Source organism: Ovis canadensis, chromosome 6, assembly GCF_042477335.2.
Source record: "Ovis canadensis isolate MfBH-ARS-UI-01 breed Bighorn chromosome 6, ARS-UI_OviCan_v2, whole genome shotgun sequence".
NCBI classification, from domain to species: domain Eukaryota; kingdom Metazoa; phylum Chordata; class Mammalia; order Artiodactyla; family Bovidae; genus Ovis; species Ovis canadensis.
In genome coordinates, this window is record NC_091250.1 from 22,487,469 (window position 1) to 22,513,433 (window position 25,965).

Below are 25,965 nucleotides of genomic sequence, written 5' to 3' on the forward strand. Positions count from 1 at the left end.
CCAGGCAATCTTGATTCCAGCTTGTGCTTCCTCCAGCCCAGCGTTTCTCATGATGTACTCTGCATATAAGTTAAATAAGCAGGGTGACAATATACAGCCTTGATGTACTCCTTTCCTTATTTGGGACCAGTCCGTTGTTCCATGTCCAGTTCTAACTGTTGCTTCCTGACCTGCATACAGATTTCTCAAGAGGCAGGTCAGGTGGTCTGATATTCCCATCTCTTTCAGAATTTTCCACAGTTTGTTGTGGTCCACACAGTCAAAGTCTGTGGCATAATCAATAAAGCAAAAGTAGATGTTTTTCTGGAACGCTCTTGCTTTTTCAGTGATCCAGCAGATGTTAACAATTTGATCTCTGGTCCCTCCGCCTTTTCTAAATCCAGCTTGAACATCCGCAAGTTAGCAGTTCACATACTGTTGAAGCCTGGCTTGGAGAATTTTGAGCATTACTTTGCTACCGTGTGAGATTAGTGCGATTATACAGTAGTTTGAGCATTCTTTGGCATTGCCTTTCTGTGGGATTGGAATGAAAACTGAACTTTTCCAGTCCTGTGGGCACATTTTCTCATATTTAGTTAATTCAGTGTTGTCCATAGTCCCTTTGTTATTCTAGCATATATGCCTATCTGTTGTTTCTGATAGATTAGTACAATTTATAGGTATTACTTGATTTTTGAAAATACTAATTTAAAATATGTAATTATTTGTTGGAAGAGGTCTCCTCCCTCCACCCGAAATCAGTGGCTCAACTAGAGTTTGTTTTTGTCTCTTGTAATAGTTCAAAGGTAGACATGGAGATATGCAGGGACCAGAGTCCCTTTCATCTTGTTTCTTCTTTCATTTTTCCTAGAGGATTATCCTCATGTAGATGGCTAATTTGGCTTGACCACGACCATGTCTACATCTCAGCCTGCAGGAATGTGAAAGAATCAGGATGAAAGGTTTAAAGATGAGACAAAGAAATTGCAAACACGATCTCTACTCTGGTCAGTGAGTCACAAGATGACACCCGGTTGTCAGAAAGGCTGGGGCTGCACTCTTTGGCTGAGTAATCACAAACCAGCTGAAACTGATAAGAATGGAGAACATCCCAGGAACATTAGCAGAGAATTAGCATTCTCTGTGCTTGTTGTTCAGTCGCTAAGTCATGTGTGACTCTGCCACCCCATGGACTGCAGCACGCCAGGCTTCCCTGTCTCTCACAATCTCTGAAAGTTTGTCCAAGTTCATGTCCATTGAATCGGTGATGCCATTCAACCATCTCATCCTCTGTCACCCTCTTCTCCTCCTGCCCTCAATCATTTCCCAGCACCCAAAGAGTTGGCTCTTTGCATCAGGGAGCCGAAGTACTGGAGCTTCAGTTTCAGCATCAGCCCTTCCAATGAATGTTCAGGGTTGATTTCTTTAGGATTGACTGGTTTGGTCTCCTTGCAATCCAAGGGACTGTAAAGAGTTTTCTCCAGCACCACAGTTCGAAAGCATCAATTCTTCAGCACTCAGCCTTCTTACAGTCTAATTCTCATATCCATAATGACTACTGGAAAGACCATAGCTTTGACTAGATGGACCTTTGTCAGCAAAGGGATGTCTCTTGCCTTTTTATACACTGTCTAGGTTTGGCAGTGGAAGAGGGATTGGCAAACCACTCCAGTATTCTTGCCATGAGAACCCCATGAACAGTATAAAAAAAGCAGTCTCTGTCACAAATATAATATTCCAAGATCTAAATTTCTGATACTTTAATACAATATAGAATTGCATTATTTTTCTAGGTAATCAAGTGGATTTGAGGAAGGAATCAAAGAAAATTATTTCTTCTTGTTAATGATCAAATAGGTTGTGAGTACAATTTCTATTTACTTCTTCCCAATTAGTTTAGTGAATTACCAGGTGCTTTTCATTTCTTGATTCAGTATTAATACCAAAAAGGGAAGGATTTGTGATAGAATAGCACATAATAATCTTTTAATGTTATGAAGATGAGAGTACGTTCCTTATAAGTATTTTGTTACACAAAAATTAAGTTTCTTTCACCTCTTAAGTGCCTGTTCTCCTGTCTTCTTTGCTTATATCAAGAAAAGCAGTGCAATAGAAACAGAGTCTTATCTCATTTAATTCACCAGTTGGAAAATCAAGTCACCAGGAATGAAGCATGAGTAAGGGGTGATCTGTGAGTGCAGAGCTATGGCCATGCAGTCGTCACAACCCAGTTTTCCTCCTACTTTTATAGTGGGTTTTTTTTACAGCTACATTTGCTTTCCTTTCAAACCTTAGTCATCATCAGGAAAATTTATTAGAAATCAAATGATTGAAGGATAAATTTCTGAGGCCTAAAATCGCACAGACTTTGTAAAATCAGTGTTTGCGAAACGCCAGATTTTCTATGAAGATCTGCTACCTTCCATATAAGTAAAAAAAAAGGGGGGGGGAGTAAGTCATATCCTGTCATTCCTCAGTTTTAAACCTGAAGTGACCCCTTTTGAAAAAATCAGAATAAAAACCAAACTCTTTTAAAACGGCCTAAAGTACCATCTCCGTCCCCTATTGACCCTCCCATCCTACAGCTTTCCCCTCTTCCCCTCAGCTCCAGCCTTGTGGATTTGGCAGTGTAGTGTCACACTGCCCACTCTGTGGCCAAAGTCATGAGTGATGTAGAACACTCAGAACAAGATGCTGAGATAGTCAGCGATTCTACCTAGGAGTGAAAGTGCTGGGTCACACGGTAACGCTATGTCTAACATTTTCCTCTGTCTCTTCTTGAATCAGCTTTGGTGGGTTACATCCTCAACTGGTTTCAGTTGTAATTTTTTTTGTGGGGGTGACATTGCATATTTTATTTAAAAAATAAAATTTCATATAGAGTGACAACATTGCATATATGCTAAGAGCATAGCCTTTGAAGTCAGACTGTCTGGGTTTTTTGTTTGTTTGTTTTGTTTATATGTACATTGTTTACTTGATTAGAGAATTAAAATTCCAAGAGAAATGAAAACCTTTATCCAAACAAAAACTTCTACATAAATGTTCACGGTAGAATTATTCATAATAGCTGGAGATGCAGGTAGGAACAGGAGTCTGATCCCTGGGTCGAGAAAATCCCTTGGAGAAGGAAATGGCAACCTGCTCCAGTATTCTTATCTGGGAAATCTCATGGACAGAGGAGCCTGGCAGGCTACAGTCCATGGGGTCACAAAAGAGCAGGACACCAGCTAGTGACTAAATAATGACAAAGAACAAAACCGAAATGTCCATCAATTGATGGGAGGCTAAATGAAATCTGTTATATCTACACAATGGACTATTATTTGGCAATAAAAAGTGCTGAAATATACTACAACATGAATGACCTTATAAAACGATTGTCACAAAGGATTACATATTATCTGACTCCATTTATATGAAAGGTCCAGAAGAGGCAACTCTATCAGTAGAAATTATGCATAATAGTCAATTATAGCTCAATAAGGCTGTTATTTAAAAAAAAAAAATTCCAGAAACACCTTGGTGTTGGGGCTTGATGAACACCTGAACTTTACTGTGGCTGTTATTGTTAGCCCACCATGTACCCTTTCCCCAGCCCCACTTAACATGGCCTAATTTACTATGCTTCCATGTATTTAACAAAGTCCAGATCTTGACCATTTCAGCTTTTTTAAATACAAAGCTTCTTCAAATTGTAGCTTTGGAATTAGACATCTCCAAATTTCTTACGTGATATAAATGCTTCAGTTCAGTTCAGTTCAGTCGCTCAGTCGTGTCTGACTCTTTGCGACCCCATGAATTGCAGCACGACAGGCCTCCCTGTCCATCACCAACCCCCAGAGTTCACTCAAACTCACATCCATCGAGTCAGTGATGCCATCCAGCCATCTCATCCTCTGTCGTCCCCTTCTCCTCCAGCCCCCAATCCCTCCCAGCATCAGGGTCTTTTCCAATGAGTCAGCTCTTCGCATGAGGTGGCCAGAGTACTGGAGTTTCAGCTTCAGCATCAGTCCTTCCAATGAACACCCAGGACTGATTTCCTTTAGAATGGACTGGTTGGATCTCCTTGCAGTCCAAGGGACTCTCAAGAGTCTTCTCCAACACCACACTTCAAAAGCATCAATTCTTTGGTGCTCAGCTTTCTTCACAGTACAACTCTCACATCCATACCTGACCACTGGAAAAACCATAGCCTTGACTAGATGGACCTTTGTTGGCAAAGTAATGTCTCTGCTTTTGAATATGCTATCTAGGTTGGTCATAACTTTCCTTCCAAGGACTTAGAGTATGATGATTCTAACTTTCCAAAGGCCACCTATCAGAACTCTGAGTGTTGTCAGGAAATTTCTTCTTTCTATATGGTCTTTTGCGGAGTTGACTCTCTTCCTTCTTTTCCCTTTAAAGTTAGAACAGAAAGACCTTAAGGACACAGAACACCAGCACACAGATGTTCCCTGTGACTTCACCTTTCAACTAGGATATGGTTACCAGGGTGACCAAGTTAATTCCATATAGAACATCAGAGCTGCTCTCAGGTAGAAATAGCTCAAGTGAAACCCAGGAGGGCTGGGAATCCAGGCTGACCCTCAGGTCTAGTGGAGGTCAGTGTCTCAACCACAGGAATAAGGTAAGAAGTTAGCCACTTAAGCTATGGGCACGAGGGGCCATGAGACGGGAAGGGGGACCGAAAACAGACATCTGTATCATAGGGAAAAAGAGATTTGTGATCAGGAACTCCAGTCACTGGTGGACTTGTGTGGTTAATTACTATTTTTTTTCATTTGAAAGTTTGAATATAAAGCAGTAACGTGAAAAATGTAGAACCAGTTAATAGAGAATAGTACCTCAGAATAATATGAAAAAGAAAAGAGTATGTGGTGAAAATAACTTTCGGATTAGAATCAGAAGGCATGATTTCCAGCTGACTCTAAGATTAGTAAGTCATTTACATTTCCCGAGCCTCAGTTTATTAATTAACAAAATGATTGGGTTGAATTCAGTCCTCACCGAATATTTGGTTGAATATCAATCTCTCTCAAATCCTTCTCAGCTTTAAATAGTTAGGAATTCAAAACTGTCTTAGAACTGAAACCACAAATTGTTTCTGGTGCCCTGAGCAAGGGGAGAGATCAAATGTACAAATCCAAATTTTGTGGTTTTACAGGAGCTGCAAGCTAACCAAGTCATCACCGTGTTCCCAATTCCAAGTGATTCTCTCCTACATTGTGACATGGCTGTGATATGAAAATTTTTATTTTTTTAAATAGATTTTTCAAGTTGCCCTGCTTCAGCTTAGGTTGCGCTTCTTAAACTCCATCAGATATTTCTATCATATTGAGAATATAAGAAACCTAATGTAAAACAATTTTCATTGTAGATTTTTCAGACCTGACCAGTGTTGAACTGGATGTAGGCAGGTTCAACCAGGTTAGCCACACGTTAACACCTTAACAAAAGTAAAATGGGGAAAGGGACCATTAGTCTTCACTAGGCTGGAACAGCATAAAATGCCAGCCAAACTTATGGAGCATTTCAGCAGAAGCATCATGCTCATGCAAGTTTTTACCTAAGCATATTATCAGTAAAAGGAATTTGTCAAGTCGCTTTCACTTTCTTGTTGCACAGAAGAAAGTGTATTTTGAGAACAAAACGCTGGTCTGGTGGTCCTCTTCTAGGTTTGAGCCAAGTGGTAGCTACACCAAGCCTTGGATGGCCGAAGGCCTGTTTAGCCGTGGATTCTACTTTACAGACAACGGATATTCCTTCAACGAATGTCTACATATCCGTTGTCTGTAAAGTAGAATGACTGATTCCACTCCAAAACAGGGATCGCTGCATGTATAAGCACTCCGTGTTCTGAGAGCGAGCTGAGAAAAGCAACCTGGGTGAGACGTGGAGCTTGAGCTCTCTCTGTAACCTTAAAAATCAGTACCATCTGGCTGCTTTCTCACAACCCGCAATCCTAGCTTTGGTGAAGACCCCTCTTCCCATACTTTTAGCTGGGACGTCCTTTCCTCCGTTTTTGCGCTGCGTTAACAAGCTGCCTTGGGCGTTGCTTCCTCTGTAGTGCCTCTCGGAGTGAGTGAAGTCTCTGTACACGTGCCAGATTCGCCTCTAGCCTGCAATCTCTTCAAGATCCCGAAGCGTGTACCTTCCCATGTCGGCAGTGCAGAACCCCAAATATCCTAGTAAATATTATTATCATAAACATCATTGTTACTAGTAAATATTATTATGACTCAAGTAATACGTATTGAATGAACAGCTGAGCCTGCCACCTGTTGAATGAATGAATGTACCCTCAATACAAACTCCCTCCTTCCTACGGGAATCCACGCTGAAACTGTGGCTCTAATTTAGCCACAGCGTTAACATTTTTGACCTGCTGGAGGGAAACGAACGAACAAACAAAACAGGAAGGGGAGAAAAGAGCAAAAAGAGGAGGACGCGCAGCCAGCGCGCGCGCCGCGCCGGGCGGCGGGAGCCGCCTCCGCCCCGCCCCGCCCCGCCGGCGTCTGTGCGCGCGCGCCGCCGGGAGCGCGGCCGCTGCTCTGAGCCCGGCGCCGGGGGCGCGCCGCCGGGAGAGGCTTTGACGTGGCAGTTCCCAGCCCGGCTGCAACTCGGCGAGCGAGACCAGCCTGCGGGGACGCCGGCGCGAGGCGAGGCGCGGCGCGGCGGGAGCAGCGGCCGCCGCGGGAGCGGGGTCCCCCGGGCAGCCGGCACTGCGGCCAGAGCGCGGGCTCTCGGAGGCCCGGCGGCGGGCGGGCGCCGAGCAGGTAATGCCGCGCCCAGCCTGGCTGCGCTGCGGCGGGACCCTTCGCCAGACACAGTTGTGGCGGGGTGCGGTGCCAGGCTAGGGGTGCGGTGGGGCGGTGGCGGGAGACGGGATGCTCACCTTGGCGGGGCAGCGGAGGAGACCTCCTGCTTTGCGCCTGCAGCCCTTTCGGGTAGTTTAATACCGGGGGGTGGGCGTGGGCATTTTTTACCCGCCCCCGCGCCCCTATCTTTGTGTCTGGGGATGCTGAAACTCCCAGGTTAGGGTCCCCAGTAGCCACGGTATTCCAGCGTTACTGCCCGCTGTGTTCTTATCTCCGTATCAACTTAATTTCCCCTTCCTTGGAGGGAGGGACTGCTGGAAATACTCATTTTGTGATAATGGCACATGTATCTTCAAGCTTCGGGACAGCCTGACAGTGAAACTGATTTGTCCGAATCCCAGCTGGGTCCAGGGTAGGACGTGCATCTGTGAGAACAGTCGAGTGACAGCGGGCTGGGGGTTGTCCTGGGCTTGGAATCCCAGATTTTGAGGCTCGGCCTGCTCGTGCCAAGTGGCTTTCTGCCATGTTGCCGCTTGCAGCTGAGTCAGATTTCTGTAACTTGGTGCTCCAGTGTGAGGAAGTTTGACGTGGCAGACTGGGTTGAGTGAGGAAGCAAATTCCTGCCAGGACCAGTGAAGAGGCACCCGACTGCTTCCTGCTCTTTGGAGTGAACATCCCTGCCTTTCCTTTCTGTCACTCAGCAACAGGCTGCTGCGTAGGTGTGTTCCTGCTGACTTCCTAAATGCGCTTGGTTGGATGAGCTTGACCCAAGCTCAGGCTGCCACGTCTCTCTCCGCTAAGTGGGAGGAGGGAAGATGTGTTGTCAGTAACGCAGTGGACCCAAGGGCCTATCACTCCTCTTTTTTAGATCTCCCCTTCCAAGGAGAAGAAAGTGATCTTACAGTATTTTTACTTCAGTTGCTTTCATTTTGGAATCGCATAGTTTAACATGAAATTGAAACCAAGTGAATGCAGTTTCCTGAATATGTTTCAAACCTTAGCCGGTTTCACTGACCTTATAGTTTAAAAGATAGCATCGTAAAATAGCAAAAGGAAAAATATTCCAATGCTGGGTGAAGGAAGTGGAAAGAAATTGTAGAACCGTTGTTTTTTCAGCTGGAAAGGCTTTAGAAGCTTCATTTTGTAAGAGATAACTGACGCTCAGAGAGGTTCTTCAGCTCATTCTGTCACACAGCTAAGGATGAGCAGATGTGTAGTGTAAACCCACTTCTCTTGCTGGGATTCAGAGCTTTTTCTGTTATAATTTTTCTTTTTAAGACTAGTTCTGTGAAATGTCTCGTCTTTTATGAAACCTGGAGAAAATATCAGCTTTAAAAACATGTTGATGTTTTGGTTCTGAGTAGAATGAGGTGACTTAGCAGCAGCAGCAGCAGTAGCAGCAGCAGCAGCAGCATCAAGATGGGTCTCTTGTATTTGTGAGCTGTGTGTGTGTGTGCTTAAACACATGTGCAATTGGACTTTTCCCCTTCATTCTTTAAATATATGTGCATGTATTCTTAGAGGTGTGGTATTTAAATCAGAAAGTCTGTCATCTTTGCCTGAGAAACCACTGACAACTCTCAAACAGTTGTAGGCTGCCACTTGGCTTCATCAATATATGACTTATAAAATCAGTCCATTGTCAACTTATTTTCTGCTGTATTTGTTGGACTTTTTTTCCCCCTTTATCCTAACTGCCTGGTTAAAGTTACTAATTAGGATAGCGCTAAAATGACACAGGTCAGAACATCCAGTTGCAGGCTACTGGCAAGTCTGCTGGTCAGACAGTGACATGTGGTTTTTGCCAGTGACATGCTCTATGCTGAAACAGGGCCCTGGAAACAAAAGGCACCAAGATAGTAGATGCATTTATGAGAGACTCTCTGTGACACAGTTTAGGCTTACGGTGAGAAAGGGATTGGCAGCTGTTATTCAGGATTTAACGCCTGTGCATTTGCCTCGGCCTATGGAAGTGAGTTACTGAGTTCCATAGAGCTGTGGTTAGAGCCTCTTTAGGGGAAAGTGATATTGCTTGATATGAAGCTGTCTCGTGCCCTTGATAACTGTACCTTTCTTCAGACTATCATAAACATTTATTAACAGTGTTTATATTTTTAATGACATTAAGTGACTCAAACTCTCGTGTTGATGTTTTGTCTTTTTCCTTCTGTTACAGGGTTCTTTTATAGAACTGTTCCTTGGAATGATATTTTCATAATGAGCCAGCAAGGTTATGTGGCTACACCTCCCTATTCTCAGTCCCAGCCTGGAATTGGCCTTTCTCCACCGCATTATGGGCACTATGGGGACCCGTCTCATGCAGGTTCTCCACCAGGTAAGGTGCATTATCTTGACGCGTGTGTGATTATTGAATCTCAAGCTCGGAGACATAAGATACTCTGAAAGAGCAGCTTTGGAAGAGTTGAATGGTAATTATAGATGATGCAGAGGCTTGAGCTTAAAGGATTATTTGGAAAAGCCTACCTTATCACTTTGGTTTTTGCATAGGGAGTTTATCTTTTAAATATAGATGAAAACCAAGACACTTCCTGAGTGTCTTGTTTTTACTGTTAGGCTTGCTCTTGCTATTAACTGGTAGTATGAGGTTATTACAAACACTAAACCCCCAACAAATTAAATATTAAATATTAAATATATGTGTGTTAAATATATACATATACTAATATTGGAAAAATCTCATTAGATTTGTATGCTGAAGTTTATTCAGTGATGATAATAATAAGAAAAACATGGCCTTGCTTTAAAATCATTATTGAATAACACTAGTTGCCCTAAAATTTGGTATCCAGCAAGGAATCTTGGTGTTTGGAGCAGAAGTGGGAGAAGGCGTCATGAAGTGAGACTCCTGTTGCTCTGATGGCAGCTGACATGAGAAGATCACCTCCCATTTTCAAGGGGCTGCCCTGAGGGGCCAAGTTTCAGGGTCAGCAGGGAGGCTAATAATAGCTCGTTTCAGTGCTGATGACCCCAGATCCTCTAAAAATATTTGTGAAAGACAGTTCTTAGGACTGGCTGTGTATAAATAGTTGAGTATCTCTGGCGGTTTACTAGGACTGACTCAGGCGTATAGGATCCAGGCCTTGCTGGGTAGCTTGTGTGGAGTGAAGAGGCAGCCAGGGGTGAGGAAAGCCTCTAGGCAGGCTTGATGGTAGCAGCCACGCACAGTTGCAGCAGAAGATGCTGTGAGACTGAATTTCCTGTGGGAAGTCGCTCTTCTGACTTAGTCCAGGTTTTAAAAACCTCCAGGTGAGGCATCATCATCTTGTCCAGGTTCAGTCCTCCCCATAACATTTCTTGATCTGGGTCCTGTAGGAACCATTTAACCCATCTTTCTCCAATTTCTTTTCTGTCTGGTGGTTCATTCCCCCTCAGCATTTATATATAATGATAATTATGCATCACTTTTTTTTTTGAATGCTTACCATATATTGTAAACTGGTCCTAAAAGAATTATATGTATAATTTTCTTTAACTCTCATTCAGTACTGTTCAGTAGATTATTAGCCCTGTTTTGCAGCTAAGAAAACTGGATGTCTGAAATACCATGATTTATCCAAGGTACAGAGCTGGTGGTGTAACTGGGATTCACACTGCAGTCCTTTGAGAAAACAAACAGCAAACTCGAATAGACTCCTAAGTAAAACATTCAGTGTTACTCACTTTTCCTCCTTCTCTTCATAGCCATCTCTTAAAAAAGTCCTCAGTCCCCTCCCTCACGCCCCATCCTTGCCTTGCAGCCCTCCACGGCTCAGTGTATCCTCTGCTCCATAGCTTGGGCCCCGTCCACCCTTCCCCTTCTCCCCCTAGGGTTGTTGGTGACCTCCTGTTACCAAAGGCAGTAGACACTGTCTTGTGCTCTTGAATTTGACACCGTTTACTGCTTTTATTTGTACAAAACTCTTTTCTCCTTTGGTTTCAATGACACTATCCTTTGTTAGTTTTCTTGGTGGCTTTCTGGACAGCTCCTCCAAGGGGTTCCCACTTCCCCACATGACCCTTAAGTGGTGCTGATTCTGCTTCTTTGTTCTGGCTTCACCCTTCTTTCCCTCTCTGTAGATTTTTCCCTTAACTGTATTATTCCATATGAAGGGCTAGTTTCTCAGATCTTTTCCTCCAGCCCAGATGACTTTCTTAAGCTCCAGATCTGTATTTTCAGTGGCCAGCCTGTTTACATGGGTATATCAAACTCATCATGTCCAAAATAACACAGTATATTTTTTCATGAAGCATGTTTTTTCTGACATTCCATACTCACCGAGCAGCTATCATTCATTCAGCTACCTAAATTAGAACTTTTCACTGTTTTAAAAAGTCCCTCTTTTTACCTTCTATAATCCAAATTCTTTTGGGGGTGATTATAAATCTTTTCTCCCTGCTTCCTCCTTTCTACCCAGTAGTCACTATTCTTGCTCCAGCCATCCGCCTCTCACCTGGATGACTAACGTTGTCAGCCACATCCTCTCTCCAGCCTTTCTCCAAACAGTCCAGTCCTGTTCCATTCATTCAGTCGGTCCCTCGTGTCCAACTCTTTGAGAACCCGTGGGCTGCAGCGTGCCAGGCCTCCCTGTCCATCACCAACTCCTGGAGCTTGTTCAGACTCATTCATGTCTGTTGAGTCAGTGAAGCCATCCAACGATCTCGTCCTCCGTCTTCCCCTTCAGCTCCTGCCTTCAGTCTTTCCCAGCTTCAGGGTCTTTTCCAGTGAGTCAGTTCTTCTCATCAGGTGGCCAGAGTATTGGAGTTTCAGCTTCAGCATTAGTCCTTCCAATGAAAATTCCAGACTGATTTTCTTTACAATTGACTGGTTTGATTTTCTTGCAGTCCAGGGGACTCTCAAGAGTCTTCTCCAACACCACAGTTCAAAAGGATCAATTCTTTGGCGCTCAGCTTTCTTTATAGTCTAACTCTCACATCCATACATGACCACTGGAAAAACCATAGCTTTGACTAGGCAGACCTTTGTTGGCAAAGTAATGTCTCGGTTTTTTAATAGCTGTTCACTCTCTTTTTTCGCTTTCATCAAGAGGCTTATCATTTCCTCTTCTCTTTCTGCCATAAGAGTGGTGTCATCTGCGTATCGGAAGTTATTGATATTTCTCCTGGCAATCTTGATTCCAGCTTGTGATTCATCCAGCCTGGCATTTCGCATGATGTACTCTGCATATAAGTTAAATAAGCAGGGTGACAATATACAACCTTGAAGTACTCCTTTCCTAATTTGGAACCAGTCTGTTGTTCCTTGTCCGGTTCTAACTGTCGCTTCCTGACCTGCATTTAGGTTTCTCAGGAGGCAGGTCAGGTGGTCTGTGTTGGAGGGACTTTTATAGCCTGCAAATCTAATTCTGACTTTCTTCCGCTTCAGGCCTTTCTGGCACCTCCAGAAGCGGGTCTGTGCCTCCGGCCAGTGCCTCTACCCTATCCTCCCCACAGGGTGTGCCCTGCCCTCCTCCCCCAGACTCAGTTCGCTTGTGGGGCTTGCTGACATTTCTGACCACTTCCTGTTCTTCCTCAGGCTTATTCATAAACCTTCTCCTCCTGTGTTCTCCAAGCCCTGTGTGGCTTTGCTGCCCGTTACCACACTGTGTGTAACAGATGTGCCTGAACAGTTCAAAAGGTCCTCGCTCAGCGTTTGTTCAGCGAATGGGTGGACAACCGGCTGCTGCGTTCATCAGCAGGTACTCAGGTGTTCACCGGTGGTAAAGCACCATTTTGTTGAATTAGATCCTTCGTGCTTTAATTTAAACCTCTTTCTCCTTATCAGTTCTCAGATACCAGGCTATCAGACTCTGTCTGGATACATACCCTTCTGTAAATTGTGGTATATTTGTTTAATGATATAAAACTGTCACTAAATTACCCTAGCCTATCTTTCTCTGTGCTGAATGACCTTAGATCTCTTTGTCTTCAGACATCACATACCTTCTTTTCTAGTCTTTTGGTGTACCTTTTTTTTTTTGGTGACAGACTCAGAGAACTTAGCTGTAGTTCCTTGAACTATCTGTTCTGCCATAGATCTGGCCAGTGCCAAGGCTTGGTTTCTATTTCTTACATACCATATTGTCCTTTGTGCCTATTTTGTGATGCTAGTGCCATGCAGGGACAATGTAGCAGGTTTATTGGGTGAGCAAAATACCTGTGGCAATGCAGCAATGAATAAAATGAACCCAGGCTCTGTCCTGATAGTACAGACTTGTCTAGTGGGGCATGCATTAAGGGAATTGATGGTGACAATGTAAGGAAAACACCGTTTTGAGAAAGTAGAGGGTGGGATAGAAGCTCACAGCAGGGGCACCTAACCAAGGCTTCCGGTGAAGGGAATCTTCCTGGAAGGAAGAACCTGAAAGATGAGTGAGGGGCGGCCAAATAGGGAGGCAGGTCACTGGGGTTGGAGAGGTGGCACCTTAGAGGACCTGCAAGAGATTGACCGTGGCTCTAAGGGTGCAGTGAAGCATCTTAAGCAGGGAAGGGTCACGTATATTGTTTATTTATATTCCACATTAGAGTGTGAGGAGGGAATCAGTGGGCACACTGCTTTCTGGAGCAGAGTTTCGGGTCCTCAGCACTGTTGACATTTGGGGCCAGCTGATTCTTCTGTGTGGGAGGCCGTGCTGTGCGTCCTAGGGCCTTTAGCAGCATCCTTGGCTTCTACGGATCATCAGATAGCAGTGCTCCCGCTCCTGCTCCCACCCCTGGCCCCAAGCCATAGCGACCGAAAGTCTTAGACCTTGTCAAGTGTCCCTTCAGGAGCAGCATCACCCTTGGTGGAGGACCACTTGTCTAGAAGCTGAGCAGCAGGAACTGTTGACGTCCTGGAACTGGGGGCTGTGGTGAAGCTTCTAATAAATAGTGAGCTTTTGTAGGACTAGCACCAGCCACAGCACCTTAGAAACGAGTCACTATGGTTCTGCCCGTATAATAGGGAGTTTGTTTATTTTAGATAAATTTTCTTTCTCAAATGGTTTTTAATTTTGGTTTCAGTTTGTCAGATTCAGGGCCAAATCTGTGATGTCTTGGTCAGAGGTCAGTCCAGCAGAAAGACATTTGTAAAGGGTATCAGGAAGCTAAGAGAATAGTAGAGTTAGAGAACCAGGCTTGGGACTCTGCGGTCATGGAGCCGACCTCCAGTAAGCGTTGCCTTTCTCCCCGGGAGCCGTCACTAGGGCACGTGGCAGCCCAGTCTGTAAGGAGTCTAGGAAAGGGAGATTCCATCTTTCCAGCTCAGGACCACATGGAAAGGCAAGCCAGAAAGGAATTAGAATTGGTATTACGTAAACTAGTCTGTAAAACATGTCATTGCTTTAAAGGCCAGTTTATGATTTTAGATATTTTTCTTTGGACATCGTTTTTGTTCAGTCACAGTCGTGTCAGACTCTTTGCAACCCCATGGACTGCAGCACGTCAGGCTTCTGTGCCTTTCACTGTCTCCTAGAGCTTGCTCAAACTCATGTCCACTGAGTCAGCGATGCCATCTAACCATCTAATCCTCTGCCACCCCCTTCTCCTCTTGCCCTCAATCTTTTCCAGCATCAGGGTCTTTTCCAGAGAGCTGGCTTTTTACATCAGGTAGGCAAAGTATTGGAGCTTCAGCTTCAGCATCAGTCCTTCCAATGAATATTCAGGACCGATTTTCTTTAGGATTGACTGGTTTCATCTCTTTGCTGTCCAAGGAACTCTCAAGAGTCTTCTCCACAATTTGAAAGCATCAGTTCTTTGGTGCTCAGCCTTCTTTATGGTCCAACTCTCACATCCATATGTGACTACTGGAAAAACCATAGCTTTGACTAAGCAGACCTTTGTCAGCATAGTAATGTCTCTGGTTTTTAATGTGCTGTCTAGGTTAGTCATAGCTTTTCTTCCAAGGAGCAAACATCTTTTAATATCATGGCTGTAGTCACCATCTGCAGTGATTTTGGAGCCCAAGAAAATAAAGTCTGTCACTGTTTCCACTTTCTCTCCATCCAGTTGCCACGAAGTGATGGGACTAGATGCCATGATCTTAGTTTTTGAATGTTGAGTCTTAAGCAAGCTTTTTCACTTTCTTCTTTCACCCTCATCAAGAGGGCATAAGCATAATTAGATCTTTCTCATGGTATGGTTTTGCTTTCCTATTAAGGTTCTCATACTGAAATTCTCATAACCTGATTCCTCTTTATCTCTGATCACTTATGAAAATGCCAGGTATGTGACCGAAGCCTATGACTGTGCAGATAACAGTGATACTGGTTTCCTTTGCCCCGAGAATAGAGTCCAAATGGCACCCGGGACTTTGTAGTCTGACCCCAGCCAACCTGGACAGCCTCTGCTCCGGCCATTCCCCACCGTCTGTCAACACTTCACCTTTTGCCTGATCACACCCCACTCTCTCAGATCTTCACTTAAGCTTTGCCTCCTGCCTTGGGACCCCCTGTCCTATCTCTGTACTAAGACAGCTCCCGCCTGTTCTTCAGAATTCAGCTCGAGCAGGCCTTCCTTTCTGAACTTTTCTTGATTCCCGTAGGAGGTGTTAGGTAGTTCCTCTGCATTTTACACTTGTTACCAGGCGCTGTAACTGTTTACATGGTTGTTTCTTCCCTAAGAGCTCTACGTGCCTCAAAGGCACACTGAATGTATGTTGAACAAGAATGAATTTGAATCATTGCTACAGAGTTGGTTTCCAAAAATAAAAGGGAAAGAATCTTTTTAGTAAGATTTGTGTGAGACATTTCTGCTTGAGTATGTAAGAACTGTTTTTGGTTTGGTTTGGTTTTTAGAAACAGGTTTATAAATATAGGCATCTCATGTACACATGAAAGTACCAGGGTGTGAGTAACTCTGAGAACTAGTTTTTGATGCTGTATGAGGGTTGCTGATGAAACTGCTGTTTGCGTACCTATTTAAGGAATGAAAATATCTTTGGATTCTTGTAGTGCCTTTAATTATTACTGCATTGGCACTAGTATTGTAGATTTTCTATTTTTGTCCAAAATAATGTTTTAAGAATGAAAATACAAGAGTGCATATAATTATGATATATGTATCTTGTTAGACTATATTGATAAATCTTTGGAAAAAAAGGGGACAAAAGGTGTGACCAGGGTGAGGAAACGAAGATTTTGTGGGAGATTCCTTTTACATATCTGGCATTGTTCTGGATGCTCCTATGCCCATTACCTAGTTTAATTCTCAGCATGATCCACAGAGACAGGGGACTCTGTTGTCATGGTACAGTGTTAAAAGTTTAGGTTCTGAAAGAAAGTATCTTTTTAGGGTCACAGGTGTTGAGTGATACAGGAAGAATGCAGACTGCATTCTGTGTGGCTGTAATGTCATGTCTTTCTAACTCTGCTGGATTTGAGGTATAAACCGTATGTAACAATAAGAATGATGTTTGTTTTTGTTCTTGGTATATAGAAAATGGCCTAAATAAACTGTGACGGTAAATAGAAATTTTTTCTTAAGTTTGAGGAATTCAGTTTTAAGAAAAGAAACCTTTGAATAAGTTTCACTAATATTATTCATGAATACTGCTGCTTCACTGGCTGTGTTTCATTCTGGATTCCCCAGGCATCTGAGAGCATGCCCTTCAGAGGGTTATTATGACCACATAAGAAATTCTTCCTGGGCCACTGTAGGGTCATCCGTCACTTTCCTTACTCTCTAAGGGAATAAATTTTCTCGGAAGATGAAAGAAGAAAGGAAATGTTGAATATGAAATACCATTGTGAGGTCAAATGGTAGAGTTCACAGAAGGCAGCCAAGAGGTCACTGGTGATGGTGCCAGAGAGGAGAATGGGGTCAAAAGAAAAGCGAGTAAGAGAAAGCAAACTTGTGGTTACCAGGAAGCAGGGCAGGGGCGGGGTAAACTGGGGGATTGAGACTAACATATACACTCTGCTGCTGCTAAGTTGCTTCAGTTGTGTCTGACTCTGTGCGACCCCAGAGATGGCAGCCCACAAGGCTCTGCCATCCCTGGGATTCTCCAGGCAAGAACACTGGAGTGGGTTGCCATTTCCTTCTCCAATGCAGGAAAGTGAAAAGTGAAAGTGAAGTCGCTCAGTCGTGTCGAACTCTTCGCGATCCCATGGGCTGCAGCCCCCCAGGCTCCTCTGTCCATGGGATTTTCCAGGCAAGAGTACTGGAGTGGGGTGCCAGTGCCTTCTCCGCATATACACTCTACTATACGTAAAATAGGTGACTAATAGGGATCTACTCTATAGCACAGGGAACTCTACTGTATTCTGTAATGTCTATATGGGGAAAGTATCTAAAGAAAGAGTGGGGGTATGTATAGTAAGCGATTCACTTTGCTGTGCCGTTGAAAGTAACACAGCATAGTAAACCAACTATACTCCAGTAAAAATTAGAGGAAGAAAAATTGAATGGTCTGGAGCAAAAACAAGCAGAATGGAAGTAGGGACAAACACACAGAAGAAATATACTTTTTCTCTTTTTTCTTTCCTGAAGTCTGAAAGGGGCGTCACGAGTAATCAAGTCTGAACCTTTCCTTCTGCAGTGAGGGGAAACTGAGGCCCACAGAGGTAAACTTCTTGCCCAGCGTGGCTGGATGGGGCATCACACTGCTCTAACCCAAGCTCACTGATTTTTCTCCTGTACCACCATTGCTCTAGAAGAAGGAGAGAAAAAATATTTGAGAACAGTTTTAGAGAGAAACTTTTAAAGATCTCTGTTGCAGAAGAGGTGCTTGTAAATTAAAACAGGCACTGCTGGGAGCATCTTCATCACGTGTGGCCTCGTAGTTTGTATGAGAAACTGAGATGACTTGAGCAGGCCTGAGCTGTTTGTCACCCAGCCCTTGGGAATCCTGGAAAAATGATTAACTCTGAGGTCCGTGCTCTGGATCCATGGGAGAAACAGATGCTATTCTCCATTCACCGTCCTCACGCTGTAACTCAGGCATTTTCAGAGGTCCTTTTCCCCCGTAGTTAGAATTACTATGCTTTGTGAGGCCTCATACTGTTTTTCTCCCCCGATTTGCAGTCTGATACCAGTGGGCACATTTCACTGTGTGCTCTAGCAGATGGTGCATTTCTAGCGGGGTGCCTCTCTACCAGACACAAAGGTTTTAGTTTCTGGTTAAAGTGGTGTCCGCACTCCCGTCACTGTGACGGTCACACCGTGATGCCGCAGCCTGGCGTGGGTGAGTCTGTGCTGGCGAAAGCAAGTGTGAAGGAGACCCTGTTCTAACCCGTTCTGCCCCTCCTGTTTTCCATTTTTGACCTGTTACCTTTGTGTCCTCTCTCCCTGCACGTTCACACTCTTCTAAGCTCCTGTCCTTCCCTTGCAGGCATGATAAAGCCGGCAGGGCCTCTGGGGGCGGCTCCCCCTGGGGGGATGTTGCCTCAGGGCCATCCGCCTCCTGGACCCCATCAGTTTGGCCAGAACGGAGCTCACGCGCAAGGTCCTCCTCCACAAAGGTGAGCTAGAGGCTAACCCCCATCTGTGTAATCCACTGAAATTGTCTCACAGGTCCCTTTTGCACGTGCAGGCTTGGCGATTGGAACTTTGACCTCTTGATGCCTCGAAAGGATCTATTGGAAAACTGTCAGGAAACAAAGCGCTTAGAAAAGTTAGGACATTAAAATACTAGTACTAATAAATAAAATACTGATACTGTTAAAAAAATAATGAAAATGACTTGTGTCAGCAGCTTTTAGTTTGGAATTATATTCATCTTGTGTGTATGCGTGCTCAGTTGCTAAGTTGTGTCTGACTCTGCAAACCCATGGACTCTATCCGCCAGTCTCCTCAGTCCATGGGATTTCTCAGGCAGGAATACTGGAGTGGATTGCTGTTTCCTTCTCCAGGGGATCTTCCCAATCCAGGGACTGAACCCACGTCTCCTGGATTGGCAGGTCGGTTCTTTACCCCTGAGCCACCAGGGAAGCCTGTATTCATCTTAGTGTTTTGTATGAATCTCTAATTCCTTCAGATGTCTGTGGTTTACATTCTCCAGTGAAATTTGAAATCATATGTTCTGTTAAATCCTTTACAGAACTGAGTTCAGATTGCGGCCAGTGGTGGAGACTGCGCATTTGATGTGGAAGGCACACAGATGCCAGTGAAGGACTCTTGAAAGGCAGGGAGATACTAAAAACAACCCAGGAAATCATTCTGTTTATGTTTGTAAATTAAGGAAGGGAGAAGTGGGAGGCGGGCCTGGAGAAGCCAGGGTGTGGGATATGGGACATGCTGGGGGCCCTGCAGCCCCTTGGGACTGTGCCCTGCAGGGGGAACCCACCTCACACCTTCCCGGCTGGAATCCCGTTGTCGTGTGTCCTGTGAGGTATTGCTGTCGAGAATCCCAGTGCTAAGCAGTAGATAGTGTTTATGTTGGCATTTGTCCAAGGATTACCCAGAGGCTTTGTTTCCCAGGTTCCTTCCCTAGGTTGTCAGGCTGCAGGGTTGGGGTTGGCGGGGGAGGGGGCCCTCTGGAGGGCTCTGGACCCTGCCGATGGTGAGGTCCTTGGGTTACCCTTTCGAGGAGACCTAGTCCCTGTTGATGGGGAAACCCCCTCTGGCACATTTTAAATCGTTACTGACAGGGCATTCATGAGGCTGTCATCTCCTGGTTCTTGTTCTGATAACATTTTCCATTGAAATGGTAGCTCTGAGATGCAGTGAAGGTTATTGTAGGGATCACTGAATGAGTGAGTCTAAGTAATTTGGTTTCCATGGGATTGTGCTTTGAACAAGGAGCATGAAGTCCAAGGCCCCAGTTCAGGACACGCCCCTCCGGCCCCTCGTCTCAACAGTGTGGCAGTGGGGCCTGCGGGGAGGACGCGAAGGTTGAACCCAGGTGCTGCCTCTGGTTCATTACCCTTGTGATGCTGGTGACATTCCTAGGCCTCCAGATCTCATTTGCCTCACTTGTAAAATGAGGAAATAGAATTCTCAGTCCTGAATATAGGGGAGAAGTTCTGGAGAAGTACATTGCTGTGAGCTGTCAAGCAGGTCAGATTATTTTTTTAAAGAAATGCAAAAATAGAACAGCCACTTTGAAGTTAAAATTTGAGTCACCAGAAATGGCCTAGATTGCTTTGAACTTTTTGGTTATTTCCACTTGTTTTGCTTCAATTAGGTTGCTTGTGTGTGTGTGTGTGAGTCAGAGTCATGTCCAACACTTTGCAACCCCGTGGACTTGTAGCCCCTCGGACTCCTCTGTCCATAGAATTCTCCAGGCAAGAATGCTGGAGTGGGTTGCCGTTCTCCTCCCCCTGGGGATCTTTCCGACCCAGGGATTGGGCCCGGTCTCCTCTGAGCCACTAGGGAAGCCCAGGTAAGTCACGGACTTAGCCATCAGAACCATCTTGGCTGTGTGGCTGCGCGCTCTGCACGGCATCTGCCACAGTGATGAGGAGCAGAGACGGTAGGGTCGGGCGTGTGTGATACTCGTGGCTCAGGCAGTTCTGGCTGGACTAGTTACTCTGCCTCTGTGTGCCTTGGTTTCCTCATCACAGGTGTAACAGTAAAGATGTGCTGGTGAGGATTTTGGTCATTAGTCCATGCAGAGAGCCTCGCAACAGTGCACAGCGCCCATGAAAGGCAATGTGCGTTGGCCGTAATCGACACCAGTTCACTGGACTTGCAAAGCCTCTGGTCTGTTGTTTGCCCTGCCTGCTAGCTCAGTGTAGCTGCCTATAACAGCTCAGTTGAGGAATCTGCCTATATCGTGATTCCTAGGGAGACACTGACAGATTTTTCCCCATCTCTTTCTCTTCCTGTACTGTTCAATTGCTTCAGCTTAAACTGAATTAAACGTTGGAAATGGAGCTATCGAGACTGAATTTATGGTTGATGGGGGGGAAAGATGGGGGTAAGAGATAGGTAGGGAGTTTGGGATTGACATATACGCACTGCTGTACATGGATAACCAAAGAAGCGCCTACTGTATACAACAGGGAACTCTGCTCCCTGTTATGTGACAGCCTGGATAGGGGAGTAGTTTGGGGGAGAAGGGATACATGTTTATGTGTGGCTGAGTCCCTTTGCTGTTCACCTGAAACTATCACAACTTTGTTAATCAGCTATACCCTAACAGAAACTAAAAAGTTAAAAAAAAAAAAGGAGAGATCTGGTGTTCAGGCTGAGCCTTTGTGGTGAGACTCCCTAGCCTCATAGGATGCATTTCTGTGTCTGCAGTTCAGTGGAGGGCAAAGGGCCCAGTGACCGTGCTGGTGAGTCATTCCAGCCTGATGACAGGGATTGTCAGAAAGCAAAGGTCACACGTGGCCTTTTTGTGATGATTATAGCACTTCAAGGAGTCATTTGTCCTGAGAGGACCCATCCTAGAAGTCTTTTCATTTTTTACCACATCTAAACTGTTGAATAAAGATGTGATCAATTTAGAGTCATTATGCTGATTTAAATTTTTAAATCATAATTTTTATTTTAAATATTGCTATTTCAACGTTTCCTAAAACTTAAAAATCATACCTAGTCATTTGGCTTTTTTATCTTGGCTAAGGCAGAATAAATGTCTTAAAATTGTTAATGGTATTAAAGTTATCTACAGTGTGTTACTGGTGGGTGGGATTAATTTCTTATATAAAATCTATAACCTAAAGTTCCATTTTTTAATTATTAAGGGAAAATTTAATTGTAAGTGTTCTGTTTTGACCCAAGAAATGGGAAATTACATGAGCGGGAAGGTGGGAAGGAGACTCGTCTTCCCAATTTGAAGCTATTATTAGGATGAATCTACCAAAAAATTGGTTTCAGTGGAAAAGTAGAAAACAAGAAAAATAAGAGGAACACACAGTTGTTTTCTTTTTCTTTTTTGTGTGTATGTGTAAAGCAGTGACGATTTGGCAGAGCTTTTATTTTATTCAGTGGGCTTAGTATTTAAAAATCTAGATTTTATATCAGCAGCTATCTTGAAAAATTTGGGACCTTACCTCCAGATTCTAACAAACTTCAGCATGTCACTCACTTTTTAGGCAGTTTGTTGTTAACTTGAAGAAGAAAAATGTTTGTGGTTCACCAGACCATGGACAGCTGAGTCATCTCTTGAGAGGTTTGGGGTAAAACCGAGGCTCACTTCTGATATTTTAATAATCTTCAGGTTATAATCCTTTATAGTTCTTTGTTCTGACATTCAATGAAACAGTTAATTAAAATATGTAGTTGGAGCTTTTCTATTCTAATTTTCATTATAATTGTGTTAAATTATAGATTTAACTTGAAAAGGATTGATATCTTAATAACTTTGAACCTTTTGATTCATAAACAAGTATATTCCTCTAAGTCTAGTTTAATTTCTCTTAGCAATAATTTATATCTTTTCATATAGAGCTTTTACAGTTATTTATTGTTATTTTACAGTTGTTTATTGGGAATGAATTTATTGTTAAATTCATTCCCAATATTGTATGTTTTTCAATGGTATTATAAATGATGTATTTTAAACTTTCACTTCCTCATTGTTTGTTGCTAGTATATAGAAATAGAATTCATTTTTGCAAAAAAAAAAAGTAATTGAATGTTTCTTACCCAAGAAACATGCTAAATGGAGTAATCAATGACAAATACTTAGATCTGTATGATTTTTAATTCTAACCACATTATATTCAGAGCAGGAAAGGGACCATTCCATTTTTCTGGATTGAAAACTGAGAGCTACAAGGAATTACGTGGCTTGTCCCAGCTCACACAGCAAGTCTTTAGGTTAGGAATCAGGGGCCTGGATTCTCACCAAAGCTCTGAGATCCACAGGGCCTTGAATAAACTAATTTTGAAAAGTAAGGAAACTTGAAAAATATTAAACCACTTTGTATGTTTAAGATGTTTTGGTAATCTTTTCATATGTATGTCAGAGCTTTTAAAATATTTTTATTAAAAAGTTATTTAATAAAAGTTATCCTTTCCATCCTATTTTATTTTTACTTTTCAGTTGATAATATTGCTTGACTGATTCATGTTGACATATGGCAAAACCACCACAATATTGTAATCATCCTCCAATTAAATTGATTAATTTAAAAATCCAATCTGTTTAAGAGTTAGGTTGATCAGAAAAAAAAAATTGTGAATTTCTTTTTTTTTTTAAATTTGTGAATTTCTGATGCCTGACTCCTAGGATATGTATTAGGCAATGAATGATAAATTGGCATTTATGGGTCAAAAAGTAATAGCTAATGGTTGTTTAGTCTCTCATTCTGTATTTTAAATCTTTATTAACATTCTGTTAAAAAATACTTGAGGGTGCTTGTCCTACTTCTATTTGAAACGTATTTCATCCTATCTGTACTATCTCTAAAAGTGATTCACAGGATTTTATATTTTAAAAATATTGTTAACATCTATGAAATATTTCTGAACATGTTGGGGAAATGTTTTTTCTTGAAAGAGTGAATAATACTGCCCGCCTTCTCTGGTTAGCCCAAACCCTGTCACTGGACCTCGCATTACAGTCACTAATATGTTCCGTAGCATATGCGCATTCTGCCTGTGTGCAAATGTTTCATGTTATCTGTGAAACCCCATGAATGAGTTTTCAGAAAAAGACAAAGAGCATAATTAAAAAAAAAAAAGATTTCTTTTTATGAAGCAATGGATTTACAAAGCATATCTTTAACACAGTTCTCGAAAACTTAGTTCTAAGTGATCATAAAGATACAGTTAACAAACAAAGCATTTTAGTTTTCTTGGTTTCTGTCCTATTGATCATTAAGCCTAGTATAGATGATTTCTAACGGACTCAGCTTCCTAAATTGATTTCCAAAACTTGTTAAGTGATTACCATTAGAATTTTTTTTTTTTTTTTTTTTGGCTAAGTGTCTTGGTATCTTTAGATGACCATAAATATGGGATGGTGCTACACGATTGATTTTGAGCTCATGTCGAGGATAAAGATGTTGTTTTCCTAGTGCCCACTAGACGGGCTGATTTAACTTTGCAAGTTGTTGTATGTCATTTGCATGTGACCTTAACACTCCTTTTCTCTCTCAGATTTCCTGGCCCTCCTCCTGTCAACAGTGCGGCCCCCTCCTACCCACCATACTCGCCCTCAACGCAGTCGTCATATCCAAGTCCAGGGTCTACTTCGTCCATCACCCAGCTGGGCAGTCAGTTCAGTGCTATGCACGTTAACAGCTATGGTAACAGTTTCATTTTTCACGATTATTGACTGCCTTGTCTCATGAGTATTTTAGTAAGAAACTTTTTCCTCAGATTCAAAATAGACGTATCTCTGGTATACCATATTGAACTAATTTTGGACATTTTCATATAAATTATCTGTATTTTGTATGGCAGTCATTTTTTTTTTCCCAATCATGCTGCCATTTATTTCAAGGTAAGTGAAGGACCCGCAGAATGCCTTATATTCAACACTACACCCCCCCCCCAAAAAAAACAAACTGACTTCACAAATAAACATTAGAACAGTGAAATTACTTTAAGAAATGTAAGTTTTAACCCTGTGTTTATTATGAGGCCCACAAATCAAAAATATAATACTCTTCGTTTCACAGTGCATTTTAAATTCCGCATTTAGATCTTGGGAGGAATGGAAGCTCAGATGCTGTGAGGCAGAAAAGAATAATATACAAGACAGTTGCAGTACTGAGATGTACTTCAGTGGAAATGCTGTCTATTTTAGGAGCCATGGACATGTTCACTGTGACAGCTGCAGGGTCAGCCATTGATCTTGATGACAAATGTTTTCATTACTTATAGTTAGTGTCTTAAAAGTATCAGGAAAACTCCCCTCAGAATAGTTCCTTTTACTGGTTTCAAAATGGACAAATCTTCAAAGCAGCAACTCAGTTTCACATGATCAGAGAAAGGAAAAAATAATCTGGTTCTACCGTTTCAGATATGACTGGATAGAATTTTAGTTGCCAGTCCCTTCTCCGTTACTTCTTCCTACTTCCAAAATCCATTCTATCAAGTCAGGCACAGGATGCAAATAAGTTATTGACCTGAGTAAATAATGCTTGTTATGTAAAAAATTTTTTTCTTCTGTATGATTTTCTATACTCTGTACCAGACAAAGTTCAGTGGCTCAGTCGTGTCCGACTGTTTGTGACCCCATGGACTGCAGCACGCCAGGCTTCCAGTCCACTTTTCATGATAATTAATGCCATGTATCATGAAAAGTGGATGCAACTGAGTTAAAATTTATCTCTCTAATTTTCCATCATTATAAATGTAGCTCTTTAAAAATTCTTCACTTGTATAAAATACCCCAAATAGGATTTGTGTTGCTTTCCAAATGATGGTTTCTTCTTGTGGGGGGAAAAATTGACTTGTAAGAGTGCCTTCTTGCTTTACTCAGGAAAAGGAATGTCCCTGTTGTACATATGTGGTAGAAGTGAAAGAGTTTCGGAGTGTGGTATTTAGCTGGGCCGGTCTTCTGGTTTTGCCTAGGTTCAGGGGTGGCCCCCCCGAGTCAGGGCCCGCCTGGCCCTGCGTCAGCAGCGTCATTCCAGGGGCCTCCACAGCCTCCACAGCCGTCCATTTTGCAGCCTGGATCTCAGATTCTGCCCCCACCGCCCACTGCACTAAACGGTCCCGGTGTCTCAGCCTTGCCTCCATCCACGCACAGACCAGATGGGCTCCCTGGGCCTGCTCCTCCGAACGCCCAATACCAGCCCGCACCTCTCCCAGGACAGAACCTGGGCCCTGGATATCCTGCACAGCAGGGTAAGATCACCTCAGGTTACCTGGGGGTGCCCTTAATTGGGAATCATGTTTGTTCCTATGTTACTAGACATCTATCCCTCATTATTTTTGAATAGTGTAACCAGTAAAAAGAAGAGGGGAACTGTAGATGTTTGCTTTTAATGCTCTGCCTTATTTAATATGAGAAATGCGGCGTGTTTGACTGAACAGCATAGTATTGTCAGTGAGCCCTCCGTCTGCGTTTTGGGGTTGTAGTCACTTCTTTTTAAATTTTCTTCCAAGCAGCCAACTATGGGCCCCCAGTGGCAGGTGCACAGCTGTCCTACCCGGGAGGCTTCCCGGGAGGGCCTGCGCAGATGGCTGGCCCACCGCAGCCCCAGAAGAAGCTGGATCCCGACTCCGTTCCCAGCCCAGTAAGTGCTCTGCTCCCCGTCTCCCTCATGGAGAACCCACTCTTCATTCACTGTTCTCAGAAGCTCTTCAGTCCGTCAGCGTTTACCCTGTCCTTTATCGTCCGAGC

The 25,965-nt window shown here is 43.3% G+C and overlaps 1 protein-coding gene across 2 annotated transcripts in view; it reads left to right on the forward strand.

Moving 5' to 3' along the window:
- The first annotated feature begins 6,495 nt into the window (after positions 1–6,495).
- Positions 6,496–25,965, forward strand: part of SEC24D (SEC24 homolog D, COPII coat complex component) — a 116,273-nt gene continuing 96,803 nt past the window's right edge. Inside the window, exons 1-6 of one of the 2 annotated variants that reach the window (XM_069593393.1) lie at positions 6,496–6,758; positions 8,977–9,135; positions 18,106–18,235; positions 23,769–23,917; positions 25,191–25,466; positions 25,728–25,858. In XM_069593393.1, the coding sequence (XP_069449494.1) occupies positions 9,018–9,135; positions 18,106–18,235; positions 23,769–23,917; positions 25,191–25,466; positions 25,728–25,858 (804 nt within the window). In that variant the 5' untranslated portion in view covers positions 6,496–6,758; positions 8,977–9,017. The remainder of the gene's footprint in view (positions 6,759–8,976; positions 9,136–18,105; positions 18,236–23,768; positions 23,918–25,190; positions 25,467–25,727; positions 25,859–25,965) is intronic. The other variant, XM_069593394.1, reaches the window with a different exon arrangement.